Source organism: Tenebrio molitor, chromosome X (genome assembly GCF_963966145.1).
Source record: "Tenebrio molitor chromosome X, icTenMoli1.1, whole genome shotgun sequence".
NCBI lineage: Eukaryota > Metazoa > Arthropoda > Insecta > Coleoptera > Tenebrionidae > Tenebrio > Tenebrio molitor.
The window spans coordinates 9,885,409-9,910,047 of NC_091055.1; the positions used below are offsets into that span (position 1 = coordinate 9,885,409).

Below are 24,639 nucleotides of genomic sequence, written 5' to 3' on the forward strand. Positions count from 1 at the left end.
TGACTTGTTTATTTCTTTTAACTTTTTACTTGATGTCACCCGGGCGCTGTTTGCGTATTGTTCTGGGCACTCTGCACTCTCATTGGCCGATGGCCGGCCAATGAGCGGGCTGCGTTCGTGCCGCGTTGAGTCCCACCCAACTTTGCCATAAATGGTGACGCCAGTCGAAATTCGCCCCACTTTCGTTCACGCTGTGAAGATGTTGACGTTTATGTCGCGAAATGTAAATATATAAAGTTGACTCAAGTTGCAAAAAACCACTTGTCATTTGCAACTTGCAACAGCATTTTTTCAATATTTGTGAACCAAATAAAGGCACAAAACAACCAGAAAATCATAGTTTGAATTTAATATTTTCCATATACCTACCTAAGTACAGTTTTAAAGTAATTTCAAATGGCTAATGCCATAAAAGTGCTGTTTGCAAAGGCGAAGTGGTTTTTTGCAACTTGAGTCAACTGTAGTTGACTAAAGTTGCAAAAATCCGCTTCTCATTTGCAACAGCATTTTTTCAATCTTTTTGAACCAAATAAAGGCACAAAGAGACCAGAAAATCATAATTTGGATTGAATATTTTCTATATAGGTACAGTTTTAAAGTAATTTCAAATGACTAATGCCATAAAAATGCTGTTGCAAAGGCAAAGTGGTTTTTTGCAAGTTGAGTCAACTTTATAAACCGATTATTAAATTTAACCGTTCCTGCTCTGAAAACTATCGGCACCATCGGTCAATCCGAACATTATGCCCATGCCGGGCAATATTGCAAAGAAGTTTGGGTTTGAGAAATTAACCGGATTCTTAAACCATAAACAATATTTTCAATACTTGACGCGGCATTTTCATATGTGTGTACTACCAACACACTTTTCCATGGGAAATTTCAAAAATCCCTAAGTTCAACCTGACGGCTGAAAATTTCCCAAAGAGCACTCGAATAGTGTATAATTGGTTGCATAGCAACCAACAATGCATTGATCTATGCTTTTTAAAACTGAACATAGGGAATTATTACGGATTATGTTCAGTGTTAATAAAATGTCCCAGTATATCACGACTTGCTGTATTATAACCGGCGTGATCATTTCACTAAAAATGCATTATGAAAAATTTTCCGAGAAAGAGCCAATTTCCGCCGATGAGGGCGCCACAAAACGGACGCTTCACTAAAAATAATAATAATCAATGCGCAATACAACAAAGAACAATAACAACACTAAACACAAAATTAACGAACGATAAGGAAAAAATTCACGAATTTAATTTCAAAGCAGCAAAAAATTAGGAGATTTTTGACTTCAAATCTTGAAAATCAAAATGTCATTTAAATAAGAAAAATTCTCAGTGACAAAAACTTAAGATGAATAATATCCCCAAATAGTACCAGTTTACTAGCGCTCTGCGGGAATCACTCAAACTACACTAATACAGCAAGTTTGTGGGAAAAATATTGACATCTATGTTGAACACCTACAGCTTACCCCATCTATATTACCAACACTAAAGTAACTTACGGGCTTCAACTGTAACAAAAAGGCAGCTTACTATAAAATCTAAATACAATACTTATATACATGTATTTGATAATTTATACATAGTTTACATCAGTTAAAAAATAAACAGAAATGGATTCAAAAACAGTAATAATGAGCAACAATAGAATCACAGTTACACTAAGCTTGTCGTGGGTTAATGAGATCTCTTCACTGGCCCATTAGCTTGAGAAGTGAGACACAGGAATTGTATTCTCATTCGAGCCTTACACTGTCTTAAGATATCTTGAACCACCCTAGAATAATACACATTCATAGTACGTCACGCTACAACGGCACTACTACTCACGTTGCCTCTGCGTTTTCTAACGGCGGAATAATATCGAGGGCCTCTTGGAAGTAACTTCTGTAACACAACAGATTCAATTTTTTTTCTGACATATATATTATCCAAATACCTAGCTTTTGGAGTGCAATAGTGATCAAAAAATATCTGAAGAGCGTTGATGTCCGCCGTGGCCTGTTGCGCTCCGCTCTTGCTAAATTTCTGAACACAAGACATAAGTCTGTACAACTCTTCAGCGATTGTTAGGACAACTTGGGGAAGTACACTTTCTAGCAGCGAGGATGAGATACTATTGACTTCTGAATGTACGTGAATGACGTTGTTTATGCATTCTTTGGCGTACGGTCTGATACTGTTGGGCGTAATGTCGACGTCCCAATCGAATCTACCTAAATACATCGACGGTTCGATCGTACCGACTAAAGGGTCGCTCTTCTGTTCTAAGTATTTTTCTAATATTGACTTTTCTAGTGCGTCTAGTTTATCTTTAGCGTTTCTAACTGGATGTTCCGGTGCGGGAAAACCGCTCTCCTTGAATTTTTTCAAAATATTCGCAAAAACTACGTTTTTTGTATACAAACAATTCGACAATGTTATTAACAATCTGTGTTCCCAGATTGGCATGTTATTGTTTGTGTAATTCGCCTTATAGCCATTTACTGGCGTACCTATTAACTGAGAGACTACAGGAGAATTGTCTTCGTCGTCGTCACATCCTTCGTCAGACGAAAGGTTGTTGAGGACGTTATGGAACGACGTCAGGACCGCTTCGATTTGTTTATTTAGTTCTTTGTTAGCTGTAGGGTTTTCTAAGAGTGACGTTTCTCTATGTTCTGTGGACAAAACTGATTCTTTGACTATCTGAATGACATCTTGAATAATTTGTTCAAATTTAATTGGCTGAAAAACTTGATGTTAGATACATTAAGAAACAATCCACACAAAACTACCAGTTCTGTGATTCCCACATAATCGCCACTAAAATCAATTTTCCAATTTTCATTCAACTGCTTAATTTGTTCTGCAGCCTCTTTGAAAAGCGTGCTCATACAGTGTATCCTCAAATCTAGCAGAAGTGACGAAACTATATCTAAAGCTTCACTTGGCAAATCTAGCTTAATCAAAGCGATGTACGTAGATCTGACGCATCTTAAGAGTTCTGGTAAAAAAGGCGCCACTTCTTCAAGCTCTGGGATTGTCCAGGGTCCCAAAATTGTTTTATCGTTCTTATCTAACGTATTCGGTATAACAGAAGATCGTATCGACTTACAAAAACTCTCCATTATTGTCATGACTATATGCTACAAAACATCTCAATTAAATGGTGTACCAAATGTGAATTTATTGGTTTACTTTAAATTCAACATGGCGGCCGGGTTCGACTTTGACCCTCAGTTCTCCTGAAAAATAGGCTTGTCCTATTTTCCAGAGGTCGGGAAAAGTTTCTGAAATGCTCAGACAGATCTCATCTACAAAATTTACGTTCGCTGGAATTGTATTTAAGTCAGATGGCGCCGGAGGGTTATACTTTGAATATTTCGACGTAACATTAGATTTTGATTTGTTGGCGTCGTTTTTGTCCGTTGTGTTGTGAAAATTATAGACTTGTTTTATCTTCTCGTTAATGAAATTTGAACGGCTCTTGATGGCGTCCCAGGCTGGATCATACGGGCAGTCTAAATTAACTAAGTATCTAATTAAGCGTTTCTGTTGTTCTACTGTTATTGGCATTGTTTTTAGATCCAGATGAAGTTTCGTTTGAAGATCTTTAATTCGTTTTTCTACTTCATTAAGTGCAGACTTGAATATCTTAAAAATTTTGAATTAGTAAACAACGCCTACGCGGCAATTACCCAACTTACAGGCACATCAGTTTTATTAAATAAATTTTTTACTCTTATGTAATCATTTATAACGATGTCGTATTCGCCCTTCTTTATATTTCTGTCTATTACGCAAGGCAAACAGAACAAAAACCTAAATCTGGCTAGTACATTCAGGGCGTTTCTCGTTTTCTCTGCTCTGTCCCTCCTTGCTAGCACATCGTCAAATAATTTACGACCCTCCCTTTCCGATTCTAGAAACGAAATAAGTGACACACGTTTACATTTCCACTACTTTGTTATTCAAATGCAATTTTGTATCATTTTGAAAAATGAACACAAAGTTACGTTACGTTTAACGCCCTCTACATTAAAATAGAAACATTAACGCTCCTACCTTTAATAGACTTCTCCAATTTTAACGTTGGCTCACTTCCAAACCTGTGAAGGTCAGCTTCATGCTTTTCTCTCAAATTAGTCAGTGTGTCAATTTGATCTGTGACTGATCCAATGTTAGCCTTTAAAAATGACAACTGTCCCTCTTTTTGTCCTTCAACTTTTCTTCTTAAATGCAACAAACTGAAATCACAAATGTTTAAACAAAATCTTTAGATAAAGAATCTCTAAATACCCAGCTTGTAAATCATTGAAAGATGTGGCATGATGATTTTCCAGAAGAAACCACCCTGCTGAAAAATTATTTGCTGCAATATCCCCTGACTTTTCCGGAAAATAAGACATTAAATCTTCTTCAGGGAATTTCTTCTCATTGCCTTCAACAGACAAACCTAACGGATCTTCTTGTTGGTAACTGCTAGGGGATAATGAGTGACGCCCCCAGACAAACAAGGGGGTGGTTTCCTCAACCCACACTGCACTTTCTTTCATTGGACCAATAGTCTCATGATAACCTAAGTTGTTACACATAAATCAACAGTAAAAAAATATGCAACTGTGTACCTTTAAATGTGACACTGCAAGTACCAACTCCTCCATATCTAGTGGTGACAATAACTTCACCTTTACCCTTAACAGGTCCAGAAATTGCGATAATTTTATTTGGAGTCTTCCACTCGGCTGACAGCAAACAGTCAAATCCACAAATTGACAACCCTGACAAAAATTACTTGCACATTTTTTATTTAACAATGAGTAATTTTACCTATGAGATCTGTCGGTTTTGAACCAAAATTCTCTCCTCTTATTGTAATTCGTGTCCCTGGAAGACCCTCGTTAGGGCTTAACCCTGTTACGACAGGGGGCGGTGCCATTCTATCAAATTAAATTGAACACACCTCCTAGTTTAAAAATTCATCGTGGGCCTTATTCCAGTTATAAAAAATCATTCGCCATCATTTATTAACACATTCTCTTTTAAATAAACAAATTAAAATGATTTTTTCTTTTTACTTTGACATTTGACGTTTACATTATTACAACAACAACAACAGCGCCGCGTTGGGGGCAAGTCGCAGCTAGGAAATAGGCGCCAAATTTAAATTTTATACGTGTAGACTTGGGGAGCATTTTTTGAATTCTTGAATTGTGTTCAGAGTAAAAAAAATTAAATAATCATTAAATACTAATTTGGTGTAGTGTTCACTCAACCACAAGCGTTGGTTTTGATGAAAATTTATTACCATGCGTTTATCAAGTACGCTCTTAAGTCAATTACTCAATTTTGTGCAAAGTGCGAATTAAGTCATCAAGTCTCTAATTTGCATAGGAATTCCTAATAAACCAACGAGTGCCCTGTGTTGCATTAGCTGTTTGAGGATTTAATTTTTAAAGCGTAAAAACGCAGAAAAAGATTGTCACCATAAATTTAAAACAACTAAGCTACTGAAAGAATTAATTATATATTTTGTCCGTTTCACAAAATGATCATATTATAAAAAAAAGAAATTATGCAGTACTGCCCTAGAACAGAAAAAAAATCATTTGTGCAAGTTGCACGTTTTCAGCTCTGCAGTGCCTTTGGTAAAGAAATATAACGTCTTAATTTTTATTTATACTTAATTATGCAAATACGACCTTGATTTTAAATTTTCAAGATCACAATGCAAATATTTGGGTGTTGTGTGTGATTTTAGGTCTAGATGAAGGCACTAGAATAGAAATAAGTACTTATGTCATCATCAATTCGTGCGTAACAGCGTAGAATGATTTGTGTTACAACTTACAAGCTTACAACTTAAGTTAAATCGAATTATTTTTAGACAATACAATTATTTTTCTTTTTAGACTATTGTGTATCAAAAATGCGTACTTCATATGTGGCCCTAATAAAGGAAATTAAAAAAAAATTGCCGGAACAAGTTCAATCGGTTCTTGCTGGTTTAAGAATTCTTTCAATTCGGTTATTACCAATCAGTGAAAATTACTTCGTTCCAAATAATTGATTTGCTGCATTCGGGAGAGCCGTACTATTGATTATTTTTTTCGAGGTCGTCTATATAGAACGAACAATTGCAGCGACGCATTTATCTGGAACACTCAGTATTCTAACAATTCAGATTCTGTCAGTGTTTGTCGAATCATGTTGTCAAGATGTGCGGTTTAAATCTGTCAGACTAATTACACTGTAAGCATTAAACTTCGAAGCGATTTCTATCCCAAAAGTAATGGAAACACCTCATAGTGTAACGTCACAGTGTATACTCCGTGGTGGGGAATAGTATGATTTCACAGTACTCTTCCTTACGTATGTGTTATTAAGTCAGTTGTGTTGTGCATCAAAGAAAAAAATGAGCAACAATTATCCTGAATATTTGAATCCTTTCGCCGAGAACGCGAAGTCAAAAAGCAAATTGACAATTCGCAATTCCTTCAAAGAATTTGGGCGAAACCTGTAAGTATTTTTTTTGAATATGTACATAAATGCATGACTAGTGAAACACATAGTTTAAGTCATTTAAATTTTTATCGGGCCTAAATATATTTCTGCGTCAAGTCACAATAAAACTGGCTTATTATATTAAGTACGATAAGTAATATCAGATAATGAGACTGTCGGTAATTTTATTTTAAATTTACCTCAGTCAGAGGCACCACATGTATGTTTGTTCGATTTTGAATTTTGCTATAGATTCGTAGGTACGCTTTCTCCTAAAATTTTATCAATCCAATATTTTTATTTCATAATTTCAAGAATTCTATTTTCTTAGGTAATAAGGTTTGTCTATTTGTTTTATGATAACTTTTCTTTCGAGTTATCTGCACTTGTTAATAAAACGTGTCGCGTACCTACTATATTTTATTTTCCAAGATATTTAAAATCGCTACTCAATAAATGAGGATTTTATTGACCATAACTCAGGCAATTTTAATTATTTTGACCCAAATTTACAAACGTAAGTGGAAACTAGACCTTTTGTGTTAATTTTGTTGACAGGTTAGATTAGATATTTTTAAGTGTTTTCTTATAAAACAAATATTGACCCGTGAAAATATCACTTAAGATTATTAATTGATAACATTCTATTATTAGCGGTGCGTGTGTGCAAAATTATTGCGATAGTTAGTACCTGTGGTTTGTAAAGGGCAAATAAAGTCATGCCGTATTAATAAATGCCCAAATTAATTGACTTGTGACAATTTACCATCTTCTGCATACTTGTCTTTATGATATTGCAAGGAGAAGGTTAACACACCCGTTAAAGGTCTAAAAATTGGTTTTGTTTAATAGCTACCAGAATTTTATTATTTGTACTAAAAAGGTGAACTCTGTGGTACTTTACAAATATTTTACGGCGAAATAAAATCGAGTTGTGTTCGTTTTCGGTCTTTCACCTAACTGTCAACGCTCTGACTACCACTATTGAATTGTATTGTTACTGCATACCAGCTTAAACATTAATTATATTTATCGAATTCATACGCAATAAAAGAGATATTAATTTTAATTATGTCAAAATGGAGGTTGGGACTAGAGTTAATCGAAGCACGATTGTACCTCTATTAATTTTTCCTTTATGTAAGCTTTGTGTTGCATCCGTACATACCTAATAGGAAAGAAAGTGACTGTATTAAAATTTGTCGGCATATTTGGATCCGCTATTCACTTTATATAATTTAATTATCACACTCCGGTATAATGAAGTGCTGATAATATTGTAAAAACTCTTTTATTAAAAAAATTGATTCTTTTTGTTTATACAACAGGAGACAGTAACATTCCATTGTGACAAAATAAACAAAGTCTTTTTAAAAATGCGTCTATTAAATTTAATGAATCACAGGTTTTTTCCATTTCAGTGTTATTTTTTTATTTCATTTATTTATTTTATTTGTTCATGCTAATTTGCACTTTGATAAAACGACCTGAGACAATACGAATACTGAAATCATCATAATTGCTTCAGTTCAATTTTAAACATATTAGAGACATTCTAGTGGAAAAAATTGTGGCTCAATTGTGTCGTATTGTATGGTAGAAAAATGGAATTCTTACTAAATTATTAAATGTATAGTTCGATTGGAAACAAAGGTTTAGAGTCACTTCCGGCGAATCACAGTTTAGGTTTTTGTGCTCGTAAAATTTGAATTAAAAAAGAGATAAATCTACAATAGTTCAACAAATATTTTTATTAGTGCAAAGACTCCACGAGCTAAGGTGTATTGTCAGGCTGTTATTCCACTGAGTAATGGAGTCTGACTAGAGTAGGGCAGGACGTATCACATAATGTCTTGATAACTTAAACTAATTGAAATAAGCAGCGAATTTAATAAACACTCATGAAATCTATGATTTTATAATTGAGTTAGTTCAAGACGTCCTTTATTAAAAAGAAGGTAACAATACTGTAACAGGAGCAGTTAAGAAATTAAAACTACTTAACGCAATTATACATTACAATTGGTCGTTGATTGAAGTAACCTTCAAAATACATATTCACGTTGTAATGAAGAAAATGGGAAACTAATTTATTTCATTTGGTGTTTTAAAATAGTGACCCACCTATATAAGTCAGCGGAAGTGTATACACCTCGACAGTCCATTATGTTGGATGATAGAATTGATTCTAAAGTAGTCGAGGACGCTTGCACTGACATCATTGTCATAAATAAAAATATTTCACGTCGATCGTTAACTAAATCGATTGTCTATAATTGCAGGAGGCAATCCTTTCGAGTAAAAAAGAAAGAAGAAGAAGATGTTGTAATTCGTCAAAGAAACGGTATGGACAGTTTGTTAAGTGATGGATAATTGTAAATAATAATTCAAGTTGTATTTTGACAGACACAGTCAGACGTTTACCTTTGTCGTATTCTGGTCCACAAGCAGATGCTCTTCCACGTTCAAGATTCCGCGAAAGACTGTCAAAAAGTCAACTACGCGCGGATACTTCAGGACCTAATCCGTTCGAAGAAGGAGAAGAAAGCGACACACAAAGTGTGTCAAGGATTATAAGACGAAAAGGAAAGAAAAGAGCTCCGTTACCTCCCAAATCATTTTCTAGTCAAAATGCAAGTTTTGTAAAATTTTTAATTGTGATGTGATTTTGATGTTTTTTTTTCTTTTTAGGTGAACGATGATAACTTAGAAGTTCCTACGAGAGGTTCGCACTGGAGTTTGACTTCCACCGAAACAGATTATTCATTTTCGACAAGTAATACTAATCGGGAAGAATACCAAACGGAGAGCAGAAAAGACACAATATTAAGTGATTTAAAGGATTTCAACAAAGAAATGGAAAAATTGAAAGACGACACCAATAACAATGTAATCATCAAAGAAGAAGCTGAGAAGACCGAATCAAACAATAACATTCCAGACTTAGTGATATCGTGTCCCGGCGATACGGATGCTGCTAAGGCAGATGAAGAGAAGGAAGATTCAAAATCAAAAGAATTGATAGATAAAGACGACAAGTCGGATACTTCCGAAGAGTTAATCGTGAACGATATTACCTGCAATATGAAGACAGACGAACAAATTGACACCAAACCTGAGAACCAAGAAGACGATCAGAAGACCGAGGAGGAAAATTTCCTTTATCACGAAAAAAAATCACTCTACATCGCCGGGTCTCGAGACGAATTAAACGAGTGTAACACATACACGGGAAGAATTTCTTTATTCATAACAGGATCACGCGATGACCTTGATGGCAGCAATAATAACAGTGTTTGTAATAAAAGTGTAATTGACGAAAATAGTAACGATGATGCAGTTCCGATTCCGAAGCAGAGGAAAAATAAATTATCCAAAAATATTCTCCTGGGAGTGTAACTCGCAGTAGTTTTTGTGCACAATGAAATACACGTTGCAGTTATATTAATGTTTTATTACTGATTTATAAATGAAAACTTAACAGAAACAAAGAATCCAAGATACCAAAAACTGAATAGTAGATTCCTATACATTCTCATTAATAACACTGTAACTAGTCGATGAACAATCAAATTACAATCTATTAATAAAATCAACAAAATAATTCTAATGGACGGTGCCACAGAGTTGTCTGACTTTCGAACGAATTTAAGACGCCGAAAACGAGACAGTTTATCCGTTCGCGGGGTCACAAATTTTATACCGGGTGTTCTCCCAAAAAGCGTACATTTCGAATTGATCTTTTTGTTGTGGATAAATAAATATATATTCTTAAATGGAACCATCACTAGAAATTTTATTATCTGGAAGTCGAAAAGTTCTGCGGTCACACCCGGTACAAGAAGGAAACGATATCTTTCTTCTGGCATTTTCGGCGCGTCTTTGGTGAAAAATCGACTGAACGGATTGGTGGGAAATTTGAAAAACTTTTGTACTTTTGTGGTGGTAACATGTACAAATCGATACAGTTTGCGTAGAAAATGAGTGTAACGCGGAAAAAAAGTCTGCACCCCTGATAAACGCTGAAATAAATACTATACCTAGTCAGTGGACCCATTTTAATGTGTATCTTTTTATATAATTGCGTGCAAACTGGATATAAATACTACCATTCACCCTACTACAACTAAAAAATTATCACAATTCCATCCTACTGTCTAAACCCATATAATAAATTAAAATACGTATAAAAGTCTTATTATCATTGTTCTAACAATAGGTAGTCTATCTACAATGACATTTTATTGCTCTTCTTTTTCAATGACCACTTCTGACGTGATTTCAGTTACTTCTTGTTTTATATTATTGTCTACATCATTCGTGGTATCAAAATTCTCTCGCTTTGGACTTACTCTGAAGGGACACTGATTTAAATGTTCTAAGAAAAACGAGTTGTCAAGATACGAATTTGAACAGTATTTACATATTTTGTAGTGGGGACTTGTCTTATTCTCGTACATGATGTCGACACCGTTAGGAATGGAACAGGAGGATTTTTGGACATTTGCGGGCGTCTGGAGTATGTGGACAAATCTGTGATTATCTAGTTCTGCTCTAAAGAAGAATTTCATTTGGCATTGGGAACATTCATAGGGCCTACTGTCTAAACCGTGGCCGATGATGTGGTTCTGCAAACCACTGGCGGCGGTGAAAACTGAAGAACACACATAACAACTATATTGATTCATCCCGTAGAAGTTGTGTTCGATCAGATGGGTCTGCAGCTTCAACGGAGACGAGAACACTTGCTTGCACAGGCGACACTCTAAGTTTGTTCCTTCGTTTAACATGTGCATGGCGGCGTGGCTTTGCACGTCGCTTTCACTCTCGAAAGTCTGCGGACACTGGATGCAAGCGAACTGTTTCCCCGGAGTTAACACTTTCTTCACGTCGCAATCAGAACTGTTCGAATTGTTGTTTTTAGCGTTACAGTCTTTACACAAGAAGATGCTAATGTTCTCCGACGACTTTTCGTAATTGTTTACGACTTGACCGCTCTGGCTGTCGAAGACTTTATTGCACACACCGCACAAGCACTCTTTTTGGGTCAAGTGTTTCAGGTGGAATTTCGCGTGGAGTTTTATCTCCACGTCGGTCTGGAGAGTCTGGCAGCAGATTATGCAGTTCGCTGGTAGAGAGATCTGCGAGTTTGGCTTGGCCGGACTGTTACTGTGTTGCAACTGGTGGCTGTAGAAAGATTGCTCGTCGCTCAGAACAGACTTGCATTGAACGCAACTGTTCCCTTCTACGATTTTACAATGGGTGAGTTTGTGGTCCGCTAGGGTCAGAGTTGAGGAGTAGATCTCGTCGCAAATGTTGCACTTGTGTTTGCCTTTGCCGCAAGTCACTTGGTGGGTCTTCATGTGGTTTTCCAAGTCGCTCCGAGACTTGCAGTACTCGTTGCAGTACGCACACTGCAGACTAACTGGCCCGATTTTATTCTTGCTGTGGTGGACCTTCTTGTGACTTATCAGGTCCGTCTCAGATGTTATGTCGCTGCGGTTGCAAATATCACAAGTGTAGACCGTCTCCATATTTGATGCGTCCATCCCCACATGATCTGGAGTCAAAATTTTTGGAAACATGAAATTGGGCGATCTGGACGGATTTTGATTTACAGCAGAATCCAGAATAAATTTTTCACCCTGTAACACATTAAACTCTAGACATTTCAAACGGAATCCAAAATTTCTCACCTCTTTGGTTTCGTTGTGCTCCTTCAAAATATGTATGTACTGGGAGTACTGATCTTTGAAAGTCTTGTGACAGAAAGTGCACTGAAAGAGCAAGTTATATTCTCTGAATCTGGCATCCAGTTCTGTCTGGTACTGCGATCTTAGCAGAGGTTGATTGGCACCGACGCAAGGAGTGAACTGTTGATAGTGCTTCATCGAAATGTGCAGTTCCGCTGAGAGTCTGTCGTGAAAAACCTGATTGCTGCACAGATAGCACTTGAAGTGCTTGCATTCGTCGCTGTGTTTGTTGGTCAAATGCAGCTGCATCGAGATTTTTGTGTCAAATATGTCGTTACAAATCGAACACTTGAACACCGACACAACGTGGACATCTAGTAGATGTTTTTGCAATTCTTCCAAACGCTCGAACGACTTTTTACAAGTGTAACAACAACGTCCAGGTACTTGAGCAATGGCGTGGCTGAATATGTGATTGGTGAAGGAAACAGGATCGCGTCCTGGTTCTCCACAGACTGGACAAAATCCCAACAGCGAGTTGTTCGACGAGACCACGTGAGATTCCATGTGGTGGAGGAAACTCTTGAAATTGGGCAACTGTGCGTAACAACATGAACAAATGCACGGCTTGTCGTTTGAATCATACGGACTGATCGTCGTAGGCGAGTGTTGATGATCTTGTTTCTTTTTCTTTGTAGCTTTGTCGGAGCTCTCATCACTTTTCTTTTTCCTGCTAAGATCTGTTGGTTGCGTCTGGAAAGGGGAATAACTCTTTTCGATTCCGAGATAGTTTCCGTAGTCTTTGACCGGATTTGGTGAGAGGGTAGGTCTCCAGTGCACATTATTTATGTGATTTTTCAAGTTTTGTATGGAATCAAGCTGCATCGTGCATCTATCACAGGAGTAGGTGGGGGTTCCGTTTTGGCAGACTTCTTGTTTTGGGGAGTTTTGCATCGCAGGAGATGGCATGGACACCGAAGTTGAGACGCCATTTGGTACGTCCCGATGGGCGACACTCGTGTGTTGGTACATCAAGTCCAAGCTCGGAAATTCTTTAGAACAGTACATACAAACTATCTTTAAGTCTTCTATCTGGTTCTGGTATTCGGAGAGTGGTTCGGGAGTCTGACTCAATGATGATTCTGTATCACTGTGGACCATTGCCATATGATTCTAAAATATAATTTATAATTAACGCTCGTAGCTCAGCCACTGTGAAATAAAAATATTTTACATGTAGTCATTTTGAAATTCTCCTAATTAGGTAACTAAGCAACATTTAGTTCTTTTTACTTCTCTTGAGTAATTTTTCTTTTTTTTGTAATATCTTTTAAATCCAAAGTAACACTGTTTGTCTTCTTTAGCTAAATCATTAAAAAGTTTGATTTTTTAAGTGGAATATGACAAAAAAGTATATGAATCCAACAAAATATTTAAATATGTATCACCACCTGATATGTTATCAAATCAATTACGTCATTGTATGCACAAAAATTTAAAAATTTAGTGTGACTTTATTAAAGATCACAGGAGATAAACAACACCACCAAATATTTGTGTTAGCCTTTATTTATTTTCCCTTGTTACATTTTCATGTTAATTTGACCCTTTTTGTGTGATTCTTAATATTCTTTTTGCAAAAATAAAAAAATGTTTTTTTTTTTTTTTTTAACGTAACATGATAAAAAGAGACTAGTAGAACAACCAACTATAGAACCCGTTTACTTTGAGAACAGCACACTAATAAAGCTGCACAGAAATCAAAATTTGAACTGACAGGGTTTATTTTAAAATTTTAAGTCATTCGAGCGACGCTTACCCTAGGGTCAATTTATAGAAAAATAATTAAATATTTAATTCGAATTAAATTTTAATGCGCAATTAACCCATGAATCCGAAACTTAGATTGGTTCAATTCAATCTGATCACGTGTTCAGTTAATCTCGTACATATTTGATTACGATTAACTTAATTTCGCTTCTGTAAACTGGCCCTTAGTAATCTATTTGCTCTACTTCTCTTCATTTTCAGTTACTTTTAAAAACAGAAAAAATAAAACAATGTAGACTCCAGTTGCTTCGTGAAGGGAAATTAGGTGGGGATGTGCAACAATGCTATTTCGTTCGTTCGTTCCATTATTAGCAGAGAGTAAATAAGAGTAGTTGCTATTGGTTCGATATTTGAACCGCGCAAGTTTCCCCCACCAAATGTCCCTTCAGCCGTTAGCAGAACTCTAAGTATCTAGATTTTTTAAATTTTCGACTTATTTCTTTAAAGAAACCATGAGATAACAATGAAAATACAATTATAACTCTTATATTTAAAAATGGATGAATTACCTATCTATGAGAAAACTCCTGAAAGAGGTATATCGTGTGAATAATTTATAAATCATCTCGGAAATAAATCGAATGTAGAAAACTGCATGTAAGGAAGTTATAACTCATAAACTGTTCAAAATATTGCTTTCAGAATTATTTATCTTACTTAAGTTATAAAAATAATCTCATTGTGATAAGGTAGAATGAATAAATTGAAGGTAGTTTTGTTGTAGTTATAGCACAAATAAATTACTACTGTCCACAATAAAAACAATTGTTTTATTTATTTAATATCAAAATAAATTATTCAATAACGAGTAAAATGTACAATGAATAAATTTTATGTAGCCCTTTCATAGGTTAAACTTTCATCATGCGAATTGCGAGAACATTATTTTTATGTTTGAGTTCCTCAACAGGTTGTCATCCTTTTACTCTTCTTCAGATGATCTGTAACAATAAAACAATCATAATAAAACAGTTCTTTGTTTTGTTTATCTCATGATACATCTAACAACAACAATTTATAATAGTAGATAATTTCACGAAGAAACGGTATAGTTCTTCTTTTCTTTCTTCATAACTGAAATAGCTTTAGCTCTTTTATAAGAAAAATTTTCACTCCATAACGTTTTTCTTCCATTTTTTGTGCGATCTGTAAATGATCAAAAAATACAGGTATTTTGTACTTATTTATGTAGTGGTTTACACATTAGGGGGGTAACCCCCGCAATTAGAAAATTTATATCTATAACTATCATGGCTTCAATAAATTTTGGATATTTTATCTAGTAGTATTACTTACCTTACCAAATTGAGTCAATTAATTTATAAAATAGATCGCGGAAAAAACACAAGAATTAAATAAAATAACGTCAACTGAAAGAACAGTGCACACTGCACAGCCATTTTTACGCACAAGCATTTATTTTTTGCCTTCGAAGATAGGCAACCCAATTAACGTGCTGGTATACATTTTACACAACTTAAAGATTTGCATATTAGTCAAAATAGAAGAACAATTGATATTTCGAAACCTTTCATTATATTGGGCATTAAAATACAGTATTAATCATTACAGTACTGGAACTTAAAATAAAGCTACAATTGTAGGAAGATTTAATCGTACATTTGGTAATAAAATGGAACGAATTTTACATAAGAAAAAGTTATTAATTGAACCCTCAAGATAGATACGTGATCATCAAAAAGTAATTAAAAAATATAATAAAAGTGATAGTAAATATAGTAAAAATAAACAAAATGAGAAAGAATTATTAGAAACTGTACATATACAAAGTTACATTAACAAGTAAAAAATCAAGATTTGGTGACAGAGTCTGTCTATGTTAGTTGATGTACGGGGTGATCAAGAAGGACTGTTTAAGTTGGTAACACTGGATCGTATTTTAAATCGTATAACAGGAGTAACTTCCGGGTGTTGGTGGCTTGTCGTTGTTAATGCTATACCTATATCAGATATTTGTCAAATAAACCAACAAAACATATCCAGTTGCAGTGTTATAAATAACCCAATTAAAAAAATTTCTTAATTGTATTGCCAACTTAAACAATCCTTCTTGATCACCCGGTATAATCGTACCGGGTGTTATGGAAGTCCACGTAATAAATTTAATCACCAATAAATAGAACTTTAAAATAAACAGTTTTTACATATTGATCTTTTTTTAATCGAATATTTTTTTTACATTTTTCTAATCACTTATTTGACACTTCGCTCATGGGATAATCAATTGAAACGAAAGAGCGAGTGAAAATGTTTTTGTGTGATTAATTCTCACGTATATCAAACAAGCGTGTTCAGCAAATCAGAGCGCTTGTTTTTATCCAATCAAAAACGTTTATCGCGATTAAAACGTCCTGCTACTCTGTCATCTGTCAAAAGTGATTAAAATTGCATGCTACTCCTGTCAGATTCTCAAATTGTTTTTAATAATTGTATTTTTAATAACTGTATTATAAATAAATAACTACCTAACGTTAAAGTTTGTATTTTGGAATTAATCGAAAAATTAAGCGAAAAATAACACGACCTACAGCCACAGTCAGGGCGCAAGTGAGAGAGGTAGTGAGGAAGGCGAACAAGGTAGTTGGATGTGTGTGGGGAATAGGAGAGAGAATGTGGGGAGGCTAGTTCGGGAGGAGAATGATTTTGTTCGAGAGCATGGTGGAGAGCGTGCTGATGTACGGAGCAGAGATATGGGGATGGAAGGAACAGGAGGAGGTGGAGAGAGTGCAAGAGAAATATTTGAGATGGGTGCTAGGAGTGGACAGAGAAACACCAGGGTACATAGTGAAGGAAGAGTGCAAGAGGAGCAAGCTGAGAATAAAAGCGGGAAAGAGACCGGCAAAGTTCGAGGACAGAATGGGCGGAAGGGAAGAATGCAGGATACTGACTGAGTGCTATAGAGAAAAGAAAAAGAACGCGGATGAGAAGGAGAGAGAGAAGTACTGTAGGAGGAACGGGTATGCCAGCGAGGAAGTGGAAAGAGTGAGAGCGGAAGGAAGATGGATGTGTGCGGAGCTGAGCGAGAGGGACAGAGATACGGACAAGCAAGAGAGAAGGGAGAGAATCAAAGAATCGAGGTACAACAGGGGGTATGAGAGGTGCGTGACAGAGGATGTTCCGGTGTTTCTGGGGAGAGAGAGCACGAAAGAAAAGAAAATGATGGCGAGATTTAGATGTGGGAACGAAGAGAGAGAGAACAAGTACTGGATGGAGGAGGAGGAAAGAATGTGCAGGATGTGCCGTGAGGAGAGAGAGACGATCGAGCACATGTGGAGAGGATGCGGTGAAATGAGAGAGAGGGAGGAAAAGGAACGGGGAGAAATACTGAACGAAGACGGAAGAGAGATAGGATGGATGAAAGAGGTATGGAAGAGGAGGGAAAGGATAGAGAAGGAGAGGGGTGGGGAATAAAAGAAAATGTATGTTAATTTAAAAAAAAAAGAATTATTTTTGGAATTGTAAGTTTATTTGGAACTGTGTAAGGTATAGGAATCCTTTAAAGCCCGTAGGGCAAAATAAAGTAAAGTAGTAGATAAACTACCTAACGTTAAAGTTTGTATTTTGGAATTAATCGAAAAATTAAGCGAAAAATAACACGACCTAATTTTTTATATTTGATAAATTTCCCAATTTTCACTTAAACATTTTTGCTTTAGACAATTTTACTCGTTGATATTTGGGCATTTTTATTCAAAGGTTAAACCCTCGAGCTAAAGTTCTCGGGCCTAACCAGAATAAAAATGTCCAAGTTCAACTCGTAAAATTGTTAAAGCAAGAAGTTTTCCTAAAATTGAAAAATTTGTCCAATAAAAAATTAGGTCTTGTTATTTTACCTTCGACAAAAACAGTTTTTTGAAGAAAGAACGATCGCTGTTCTAATACTAACAGTTTTTACTGTTTTTAATTCGAGTATTTTAATCGAGTAATTTTTTTTTTCGTGTTTCGTTATCAATGGATGTGTAAACACATGAGCGGGTGTGAATTTTAGGGTTCAAATTATAATTAATTTTAACTCTGTTTTGAAGAATTTGCGGAAAAAATGTTTATTTTAACGAGTTCTATTGATGGTTAAATTTATTACGTGGACTTCCATAACACCCAATATATGAAGGTGAAATGCAGCTAACATTATTATAAGAAATAATCGGATTCTCTCCGATTATGAGCTTCTCTGAAAGGAACTAGTGCTCCGTATGCAAAGCGAATTTTTTTTTAGTAATTATTAAAATATGTAATACAAACAAGAATAAATTAAATTATTTTAAACTTTTTCATTTCATTTTTCAATTGAACAATCTTGATCTTATTTGATCTTTTATTATGATTAATTAATGTTTCACCTGTGAGAAATTTTATTTGATTCCTATTGTATTTTACTATGTATGTAGTTTTATTTTGTTTGGCAAAATTCTTGTACTGAAGGGGCTTTGTATTGTAAAAATTTATTTTTATTCTCAAATGGGATGTCCAATAATTTTTATTATATTGGATATTTTTTGTGTAGAATTTGTTTAATTACGATTAATTTTACTGATTATAAAAACTATCTAATTTTAATATGTAATCATAAAATCTATTTATTTTACATTTAAGAATCATTGTGTACCGAACGGACCCACATAGTAGTTAAATAATTAAAACAAAATATTTATTCCTATTATTTTATGAATTCCCCTTTGTTTTGAATTTTCTACTCTATTTTTGTCTTTTTGTATTAGTTTTGTGTGCGTCTATTCAAAATCCTTACAACAAAATTAAAACACAAACAAACAATATATACTTAACCATTTTTGACATCTACTAAATCTGATTATTTCAAAATGCTCTTTTCGTGAACGCACCGTGACGCTACTGACAGAAGTCTACTTGTCAGAGCGTGATGACTCAGTGTGCTGTGTTCAAAGTAAACTGGTTTCTTTTCATGTTTATTTTATTTTTGTGTCCTATTTTGATGTGCATTTAACTCTTCCCATTCTTACATCGAGTGGTAAGTACATACTTCCTAACATTATTTTTCACACGAACAATTAAAATTCAAATTATTTTAAACGGAATACAATGAAAGAGGAGACAAGTTGCGCCACCAGAGATTCCCACAATTCCTCCCTGTTTTGAGTTAATTCATTTTTCTCATTTCTAAATAAAATGTTAAATATTTTTTGATATTCTTCATTGCACAGAGGACTTTTTAATGATGACGGACAAGAAATAAGCAGCACCACTTCCTCTTGCCTCTTTCTATGGTTCGTTTATTTTCATTCTGTGTCATATATTTATCTACTCTTTATGTCACATTTTAATTTTGATTTTAGTTTATTTTTAGATAAAATGTTTTACATACATATTTTTCTATTATTTTCCGGACCATTATAAGTTTTTTCGCTTGCCTGAGAGCAACAGAACTAACACCTCTAACAACTCCCTTTACTCTTCCATAATGTATTTATTTTAACTTTATGCCATATTTCATTACTAAATGCTAAATGCTTCACTTTTTATTTAAAATATGTTAAATACTTTTCGATAAACAGTAATTAAAAATTTAATGTAAGTTTGGTAAACAGAATATGACAGAACAAGAAATAAGCAGCGCCACCAAGCGATTCAAACACAATTTTTTATATGTGCTCTCTCATTGCGACTGACAATGTCAAATCAATTTCCACTCTAATGTATTTTTGTTTTCCACATTTCTAAAAGCTCACACTGTCACACGTTTATTATATTTAAAATAGAATAATTGTGCAATTGACACCCAAAAAATTATGTAAATTTCTCAACTACACATAAGTAATTTATTGGAGTCTGTAGTGTTATTTAGCAATTTAAATTCACCTTGTCAATTAACATATCGATGAATATTATCAAAATTAAAAAGTGTGCTATAACCAAAGATAAGCAATTCTGAAATATAATGCAAAGACTTTTTTTTTGTTTTCCACTCGATAAATTATTATTTTGCGTATAGGGGAGACGCGTCTAAAGTGGACCGCAATGTTTCAATGCTTTTTCATGGCGTGTTGAGTTCTTACCTGTAAGAGATCTGGTTTCCCGAAACTTTCTGTACAATGACTGCATCGGAAAAGTCCGGGACTAGGGGTGCTTCCTCCACTTGTCCGACTTCCGGATCTTGACTCTTGCTTTAAGTGACTTTGTTGATGCGACGATAGAGCTGCAGCGGTGTTATAACCCCTATTGCACGTACCACATTTATACGGTTTGCGACTGTCATGCGTTTTCATATGAATTTTAAGATGATCGCTGAAAAACGAACAAAAGCTCAAAGAACAAAACAACCAGCGTCACAAACGTGACATATATGGAGGAATCTATTCAAAAATCAAACAAGTCCGAGTCGGCAAATTAATCTTAATAAGCGATAATTGAATAGCTGGTAGGCATGATAGGTCGTGTTTTTATTGGAATAAACGTTGTGAATTAACATAGTTTCAGTACCGACGACATATGGCGTAAATTTTACGTTTCACACGGCAACATCAAGTTTATTGCATTCTGCAGGAATGTCTTCTTTAATCAGAAGACCGAATGTCTCGCCTTAACAGTACTCCTGACAATATGCCAACTTGTTTTCTCACTTCCTATTCCAGACAATATTTTAACCCATCAACCTACCCTTCACGCCGCTTAAACAAATTTCAAATTTGTCATGCATACCTCCGTGAAAACGCTGAATCGCACTGTTGGCATTTGTATTTTTTGTCCCCCGTATGAAGCTTAGTATGACGGTCTCTGGAACGCTTGTGCTTGAACAGCCGTGGGCAATAAGCACACGTGAACTGTAGATGGTCCGTGTGGCTCTACAACAAAGACGTCTTCACTAGGGCGCATTTTTCCCAAAGACTCTTAAATTAAAGCAAGACGAGTCGTGATTAAGGACAGGTAGTGTGAAACTCGTCCAATTGAATTAAACGACTTGGTGTATGCCGTATGCTCAATGCGACATGTTGTATGATGGGTTACTGTCTAACCTTTGACATTACAAATGGTTATGGTGACTGTCGCGTGGCCATAATAACGTAACTGGACTCAACTAACCGGGTCTGAGATGTTTAATCGACATTTTTCACCATTTTGGATTTGCCGTTTCACACGTATTTGCACACATTCGGTACAACGATTTGCACATGTTGCCCAGATTTACACAATTTTGTTCACCTTGCGACCGTTTCGCAACTAACAGTCAAAGGAAATTCATTTGTGAAAAAGAGAACTATCTTAGATCTTTGCAAAAATGAACAAATCTAATTTTTAGACGTGCGGTTGATGACGACAGCTTTGTAATAAGAGCCAGTTCACCGTTTACAATGTTTTCAATTGTTACGCTCGCAAAATTGCAATCCTGTTGTAAAACTGGTGTTAGTTTTTAGTCCAGTGGTTTTATGCTGTTCGTCACAAAATCAAAAGTAATTTGTTTTTTGCACACTCCTCAATCCTGACTACTCCTAAATAAGTTGACCATTTGAATATGACGAGTCCAAGATACGATCGATAAACGAGTCGAAAAACCAAGATATTTGGAGCGACTGCTGTCAAAATAAAAATTCTAATGGACACAGATTAATTAAATTTTGCCAGAGCAAGACGTAATAAGATAGTGACCATGACTTCTCTATTTGGTATAATATGCCCATTCGCGCCTACATTCATGACCCAGCGACCAACGCCGCCCTTTAACTCTCCAGACCCAGATCGTATCGAAAATTGGACTTTTTTAAAGCGCTCGACCGCTTTGTCGCCTCGAACTTCGTCGGCAAGATCAAAGCGAACAGTTGGATGCTGCTTAATGCGGTTTATCTCTTGGACTTTACCAGTTTTGGGTCACGTGAGCGAAACAAGTTGAAATTTCAATTATCCGAGCGTCGCGAAATGTCGAATTGAAAATGAAAATTCGTACCTGTTCGTGTTCCCTGAGTTGTTTTTCTTTGAGATAATTTTCGCCACATACTGTGCACTTGTAGGGGCCCGGTTTGGCCTCTTGGTCGTGCTCCCCCTGCGGTTGGGCGAGATCGTCATACCCTTGCACGGTTTCGCCGCATCCTGAGCCGCCAGATGCAGAGCTGGCGGCGGTCTCATCTTCGGCTACTGCAATTGATCGGATATGCTGAGAATTCGAATGCGAGATGGTGTTGAGGGCAAAGAGCGTTGGAGGTGGTGATTATAATACGTGTAATGGAGCTAGGAAATTATTAAATTGAGGAAACGTTCAAAAAATGGGAGATTCCGACACCTACAACGCCGTACCGTGGGAAATGTCTCAATTAGTGTTGCGAGATACGCTCACAATGACCAAAATTGTCAACGATTAGTTTTTAGTTTCGATCCGGGGAGACGCAGACATGCTTCACCCGATAATATAAACAGTAATTGAATGTCGGTATGCAGAGAAGAGAGAAAACCCTTTTGACAAATAACTGATATTTCCTATTAGGATGGCGCTACATATAAGTAATGTAGATAAATGACTTCACATTTCCTTAAGGTTGTTATTTCTAAAAGGGCAGCCTGAATCTCTCCATTTCCACGTGGATAATAGAGTAAAATATCACTTGATAATATGCGTTACGTTTAAATTGAGATGGATTGATATCTGCGCCCCCGAAGACTCCAGCACACAAGTGTCAAATGTAACATTTACATGAACAAATTTTATATAGAGATAATTAAACAACCAAATAAAAATCAAAATGTAAGGTCTAAAATCTAACCACTAATTTTATTTATCCAGCAAATAAAAAAATCAAGTAAAGTAATTTTCAGAACAAGAAATTAGTACGAAAAAAATATGTATACTTAATACGGTAAAATTGTATTTTTCGATTAAATTTAGTTAACAGTTTAGTTTGAAGCCGTCAGATTTGAATAAATATTTATCTACATAAATGTAACACGCTTTTATTTGTGTATCATTAGTTGTGGTCACGAAATGTTTACAACAAATTTTTCTAAATACGTATAAATTAAAAAAACATTGTTGTATTTGTTGACGAAAATTTAAAAATATTTTTACACGAATTATTTAATATTCAATTACTTTGTGTTGATTATTTAATTATTTGTCGTAATATTGGACGATATTGTAGACAGTCCTGGTAAATATTAGCCACGAATATATATTTTTTAAGACATAATGCTTGATGAAAGTTAAAAATTCAGTACCTGGATCTGCTTTACTGAATTCTTCATTCGCCAGAAATACAAATTAATATTTACCTGGCACTTTAAATTCGTTGTTTTCTTTGGTCGATTGAATTTTTTCAATTAAAAGTTCCAACCGGGTGCTGTTCCCCTTAAATAACATTTTCATTTTGTCGATAGTTTTCGGCACACTGATCGTTAAAATCACTAAACTCCCACTTGTTTTATTTCCCGGATCGGTTCCGAAACCGTCCCACTACAGGTGTTATTTGTATAATGTTTACACGTGTAATGTCTCGTGTGTACTGCTCTGTTTCTGATCTCCCTTCCACTTTGACAACCAAACTTTGGTTTGTTCTACCAAATATCCTTTATGGTACGTCGGGGGAAAGGATGGGCTTAAGGATTAAGACACCACCACCGAAAGGCGGTCTTTCGTTGTTAATATTGCCATTAAACGCAGGATAATCGCACCTTCACTATCTGATAGACCAATCGGTTCGATTTATGTCGCCTTAATAGTGAGAGGCGATTATTAAACTCTACAACTAAAATCCTGACACACGCTGTTCTACACGAATTAATCAACACTTGCGTATTTTTTTCATGTTCATGCGCTTGGTCTTTATTAGTTACAGTCAATTTCATTCATGTATCTTTGGTACCCTACAATTATTGGTTGATCGCTGATGTGGGAGGAGTTTTCTCTATTACGAAAGCTTTTACTCTCTTTCATCCCAAAAGAATGTTTCTGATACACGCAGCAACAATTGAACGGAATTAATATTATAGTTTAGGCGACAATTTGCTGCAATTTCTTTATCAGCTAACAAAATCTTGCAACAAAATATTATTAAATGCTTTGGATGTATGTGTGTATATCTTTTAAATACATATTGTGTTGTCCTTGATTTTTTGGCATTGTAAGCTAAGAAAAAAAAAGAAAAAGTACAATAACTATACTTAAGAATATTTTTTCTTTACTCTGACACAAAAATAACTATTTTTATATTTCGAGAAAATTAATTACGAGTATAAATCCGTTTTATGTACAAAATTACATATTTTATAAAATTTCTCATTTCTGTTCTTTCTGTGTTAAAAAATATGCATGTATTTATAAAATCAAGAAAATATATGTATGTAGTTGGGTTTTATAATTTTTTTCATACAAAGCAATCTTATGTATTTTACTACTATGTATTTAAAACATTTTAAGCAGTTGGATGGGTACATTGTGTTTTTTGCACAAATTTCTGGCCTCTTTGACTTGTGCTTTTAAATTAAGAAATTTACTATTGTTTATAAATTGTTTACAACGTATTGATGACTTTATCAAGTTTACTACGAGCATTGTATTTTGTTTACAATTTTGTAAACATTTTACTTTAGAGCCTCTTTGATTATTTGTTATTAAATTGCTAAATTTATTTTAAGACAAA

General features: G+C 35.1%; 3 protein-coding genes and 1 long non-coding RNA gene across 4 annotated transcripts in view; 2 read left to right on the forward strand and 2 right to left on the reverse strand.

The window, feature by feature from the left end:
• Positions 1–1,557: 1,557 nt before the first annotated feature.
• Sec5 (secretory 5) lies at positions 1,558–5,115 on the reverse strand. The gene is made up of 10 exons (XM_069060322.1): positions 4,824–5,115; positions 4,622–4,774; positions 4,293–4,572; positions 4,059–4,240; positions 3,701–3,915; positions 3,192–3,647; positions 2,789–3,139; positions 1,951–2,738; positions 1,842–1,898; positions 1,558–1,788 (listed from the first exon to the last, which is right to left on the reverse strand). Exons 1-10 carry the CDS (start codon positions 4,930–4,932, stop codon positions 1,689–1,691), a joined length of 2,691 nt encoding a protein of 896 aa, XP_068916423.1. The 5' UTR covers positions 4,933–5,115; the 3' UTR covers positions 1,558–1,688.
• Positions 5,116–6,120: 1,005 nt separating this feature from the next.
• LOC138139820 (uncharacterized) lies at positions 6,121–9,941 on the forward strand. The gene is made up of 4 exons (XM_069060337.1): positions 6,121–6,512; positions 8,780–8,841; positions 8,904–9,130; positions 9,189–9,941. Exons 1-4 carry the CDS (start codon positions 6,409–6,411, stop codon positions 9,894–9,896), a joined length of 1,101 nt encoding a protein of 366 aa, XP_068916438.1. The 5' UTR covers positions 6,121–6,408; the 3' UTR covers positions 9,897–9,941.
• L (zinc finger protein Lobe) overlaps positions 9,931–24,639 on the reverse strand; it is a 53,011-nt gene continuing 38,302 nt past the window's right edge. Inside the window, exons 3-7 of the mRNA XM_069060325.1 lie at positions 21,957–22,144; positions 20,717–20,859; positions 20,074–20,302; positions 12,194–13,363; positions 9,931–12,142 (exon numbers count right to left, since the gene is read on the reverse strand). Coding sequence (XP_068916426.1) covers positions 10,739–12,142; positions 12,194–13,363; positions 20,074–20,302; positions 20,717–20,859; positions 21,957–22,144 — 3,134 coding nt within the window. The 3' untranslated portion in view covers positions 9,931–10,738. The remainder of the gene's footprint in view (positions 12,143–12,193; positions 13,364–20,073; positions 20,303–20,716; positions 20,860–21,956; positions 22,145–24,639) is intronic.
• Positions 18,890–24,639, forward strand: part of LOC138139830 (uncharacterized) — a 50,148-nt gene continuing 44,398 nt past the window's right edge. The window contains exon 1 of the long non-coding RNA XR_011162384.1: positions 18,890–19,028. This is a non-coding gene — a long non-coding RNA (uncharacterized lncRNA). The remainder of the gene's footprint in view (positions 19,029–24,639) is intronic.

What these genes read in the sequence shown, in the direction of transcription:
- Sec5 (XM_069060322.1), bottom strand. Translation starts at nt 4,932, where the DNA reads ATGGCACCGCCCCCTGTCGTAACAGGGTTAAGCCCTAACGAGGGTCTT. An exon ending in TTGCAGTGTCACATTTAAAG is followed by an intron (nt 4,573 to 4,621) that starts GTACACAGTTGC and finishes GTAACAACTTAG; the next exon opens with GTTATCATGAGACTATTGGT. An exon ending in GCCGCCATGTTGAATTTAAA is followed by an intron (nt 3,140 to 3,191) that starts GTAAACCAATAA and finishes GATGTTTTGTAG; the next exon opens with CATATAGTCATGACAATAAT.
- LOC138139820 (XM_069060337.1), top strand. Translation starts at nt 6,409, where the DNA reads ATGAGCAACAATTATCCTGAATATTTGAATCCTTTCGCCGAGAACGCG. An exon ending in TGTAATTCGTCAAAGAAACG is followed by an intron (nt 8,842 to 8,903) that starts GTATGGACAGTT and finishes GTATTTTGACAG; the next exon opens with ACACAGTCAGACGTTTACCT. An exon ending in AATCATTTTCTAGTCAAAAT is followed by an intron (nt 9,131 to 9,188) that starts GCAAGTTTTGTA and finishes TTTTCTTTTTAG; the next exon opens with GTGAACGATGATAACTTAGA.